The sequence below is a fragment of the Lactuca sativa genome, chromosome 4 (genome assembly GCF_002870075.4).
Source record: "Lactuca sativa cultivar Salinas chromosome 4, Lsat_Salinas_v11, whole genome shotgun sequence".
In the NCBI taxonomy this organism is placed as follows: Eukaryota; Viridiplantae; Streptophyta; class Magnoliopsida; order Asterales; family Asteraceae; genus Lactuca; species Lactuca sativa.
The window spans coordinates 150,346,243-150,349,487 of NC_056626.2; the positions used below are offsets into that span (position 1 = coordinate 150,346,243).

General features: G+C 35.3%; 1 protein-coding gene across 1 annotated transcript; it reads right to left on the reverse strand.

Moving 5' to 3' along the window:
* Positions 1-264: 264 nt before the first annotated feature.
* Positions 265-2,179, reverse strand: LOC111892191 (putative UPF0481 protein At3g02645). Its single transcript, XM_023888265.3, has one exon. The coding sequence runs from the start codon at positions 2,055-2,057 to the stop codon at positions 336-338; it is 1,722 nt and encodes a 573-aa protein (XP_023744033.1). The 5' UTR covers positions 2,058-2,179; the 3' UTR covers positions 265-335.
* Between the last annotated feature and the right edge of the window lie 1,066 nt (positions 2,180-3,245).

Below are 3,245 nucleotides of genomic sequence, written 5' to 3' on the forward strand. Positions count from 1 at the left end.
TATAAAGGAGAGAGAGTGTGGAGTTGAATGACCATTGAATGGTGGAATGGAGTTGCAACTGAAAATTTATTAATTTTTTAAGAATTAAAGTTAATGTGTATATTCTCTTTCTTAGTTGGCAATCCATACAACTCTCTATAAATTTAATCCATTGGAGATGGCCTTAGCCTTATGTTTGATATCGATATAATATATAGTATAGTATGAATATAGTTGCCGGTTAATGAAAAAAAAACTTAAATCGAAACATAAAACCGATCAATATAGTAAATCAAACCCTAGAGAGCTTATGAACTTTCTAAATAAAGAAATAAACACACAGACATAAAATACACTCACTCCATCGTCCCTTCTGGAATTTCTGGGAGCTGATGAAGCACACGAGCACAACTGTACACAGAGCAGAGAGCTTGAACAGTCGACAAGAACAACATAAACAAAGCAGCCAACAAAGTGAGAATCTTCCACGATGCAAATACATACTTCTTCATGAACTTCGACAATTTAACTCTCCATGTTTTAGCATACCTTTTATTCACATCTTCAATAACCTTATCCATTTTGGGAACTTTGGTTAATTTCACAGATTTGCTCATGCCATTCCATAAATTTGCAACCTCTTTGTCGCTCTTTAAATGGTTCAAAACTATCCCTCTTTCACTTAAAAGCTTTGCGTCTTCTTCAGTATCAATTATTCCATTCATTAGCTCAGTGTAACGTGCCACCACCAATGGCCCCGCTGCAACACAGGCTTCATATGCTACCAAGTTTCTCAAATACACCTCTGTGTTTACGTCCAGATTGACTACTGGGAGGTAAAGGGTACATGTTTGGTTATCGAAGCTAATGTCTAAGATTCCACCATTAACGGGTGAAAAAAGGATCCCAGCTTTGGCCATTTCAGTTACGGATGGGATCGTTATTTCCTCTATTAATGGCACCTTCGAATCGTTACTATCGTCCTTTGATTTCTGCTCTTCATCACCACGAAAGTTTCTTAGCATGTTTTCTACGGGTTCTTTAAAGAGTTTGAGTACAGGAAGGTTAGACAAGATCTTCCATGGCAGTTTCATTACAACTGTAACTGGCTTGCCGAAAATTATTTTCTTGAAAATCTTTACCAGAGCGGCGTTTGATTTGGAAAGGATTTTCCAAATAAAATCCGTGAACCTTCGAAGATCACTAGGTTTTGCAAATGATTCTTTCTCTTGATCACCATCGCCGGCTTCCTCGGTGATACCTTCATACTCGATCTCAATGGCTTCAATATGGAGTTCTTTGTTGTTTGGCACAGTCAAGTGATAAAGAAAGTCAAGGAGGTGATCACAGTCGTCGATGTCAACATCAGGCAACTCTTGTTCTTTAAATGGAGAAAGCTCGTGGTACAACCCCATAAGCATTGACTTCAATGTCTCTGCAGCTGACTTGTTTTCATCATCCCGAATCTGATGCTCCAGCATCGTCTTCATGAGAAACAACGGGATCTGGTTCTCCACCATAACCAAATCACGAAGAATTGCCATATGCGAAAGTTTCTTCCCGGAGGCATCCACCAAATGTGACATCGAGGATGTAACTTTCTCGAGTGTTCGACCTTCTTCTTTCATGGAATACACCCGAAGGAACTCCAGTAAAAACGCCATGTCAACAGCCATAATCCAAACCAATACCTCTCCAGACATATCAAGAAACTTGTGGTAGCTAGCACGGATTCGACCCTCGTCTTGTTTCCTCATCGACTCCACGATGCGTTCGAAGCTTGTATTCATGAACTTCTGTGTACGTCGTGCTGCTTCAAGCTTGTACCTTTGCATGTCATAGACCTCCTCCCGCCAATGGTGGAAAGGACCTAACGCAACTTCCTGTGGGATGTAGGATTCAGGGTCGGTGGCAAGGAGTACTTTAGGGACAGTGAAGATACAAACGGGAATTTTAGATATTTCTTCATCATCGGGTTCGATGATGGATTTACGCATGGTTTTAACCCATCCTTCTTGATCGATGTTGGATTTGGTGAAAGAGTGGGAACCGGAGAAGCTGCTTGATGAGGATTTCATGGTGATGGTGTTGAAGATAAGAATGGTGTATGGCCTATATTACCAGATATAATCTTATATATACACTGTTTGAAGGATTGGCTTAACAGAACGTGATTTGCGTGCTGGATATTTCAGGGCAACCAAACTTTTGATGGGAATGTGAAAACGAAAAAAGTAATAATTTCCCAATAGATATGGGGTTCTTCTGTTTTTTTGCGTTTTGTTTTTTCACGTATAAGAAAACAAATAAAATCTTTAAGTTTCATTTTGTAGTGACTCAGAAAGAGCAGAATTGAAAATACATGCTATTAATAAAGAAACTTTTGCAATAATTTACGAAAATGCTTAGAAAGACCTTCTTTATGATGATCCTTTTTTTTTTTTTTTTTTTCATAAACCTAGTTTAGGAATGATACCCATATCAATCTATTTAAATAAATAATTAAACCACTATTAAAATATATAAAAGTTATACCCAATTGGATTTTTATTTTTAAAACTAATATAAAAAACTTTAAATAAAAAAACCCACACAATATCTTGAAATAGTTTTTTTTATCCAATAAGATTTTGAAATACATGATCCAACGGAATCTTTTTTAACAGATGATTCAATATAGTAAATAAATATGCGATAAATAAGTACATAATTTTGTAACCGCATATCTGAATTTCTTAATTTCGGTATCAAATGATTGTTATATCATTCGTAAATTGGTATCGGTTATTAAAATATAAAATATATTCTTTATCTTTATCTGGGAAGACGACATGTTATGATTTGGCGAGTGTACCTACTATACTTGGCGAGTGTACCTATTTCCGAGTTTTGTGTATGTATTATGGGTCGACGTACTATTATTCATATCAATGATTTTTGGGATAGAAATATAAGCGAAAAGGGAATATACCCTTAAGGGTATATAAACTTAGCTACCCAAACTCATAATACTACATCGTTTGTATCATATATAGACATTGTAATTGTCCAATGTTCTTATAATTCAACTTCTAACTTGAATTACTTCAAAGTTTTTTATAAATTTCATATTTATCTTCCTCTTACATAATTATCATTTTCAATAATAATATATATAGCCTATTAAGTGTTCGACAAAAAGATGTGATGTAAGAGGAAGATAATAGTGAAAATTTAAAAATATTGAATATAAAAGTTAAGGATTGAAGTTTAACAATATTATAATG

What these genes read in the sequence shown, in the direction of transcription:
- LOC111892191 (XM_023888265.3), bottom strand. Translation starts at nt 2,057, where the DNA reads ATGAAATCCTCATCAAGCAGCTTCTCCGGTTCCCACTCTTTCACCAAA.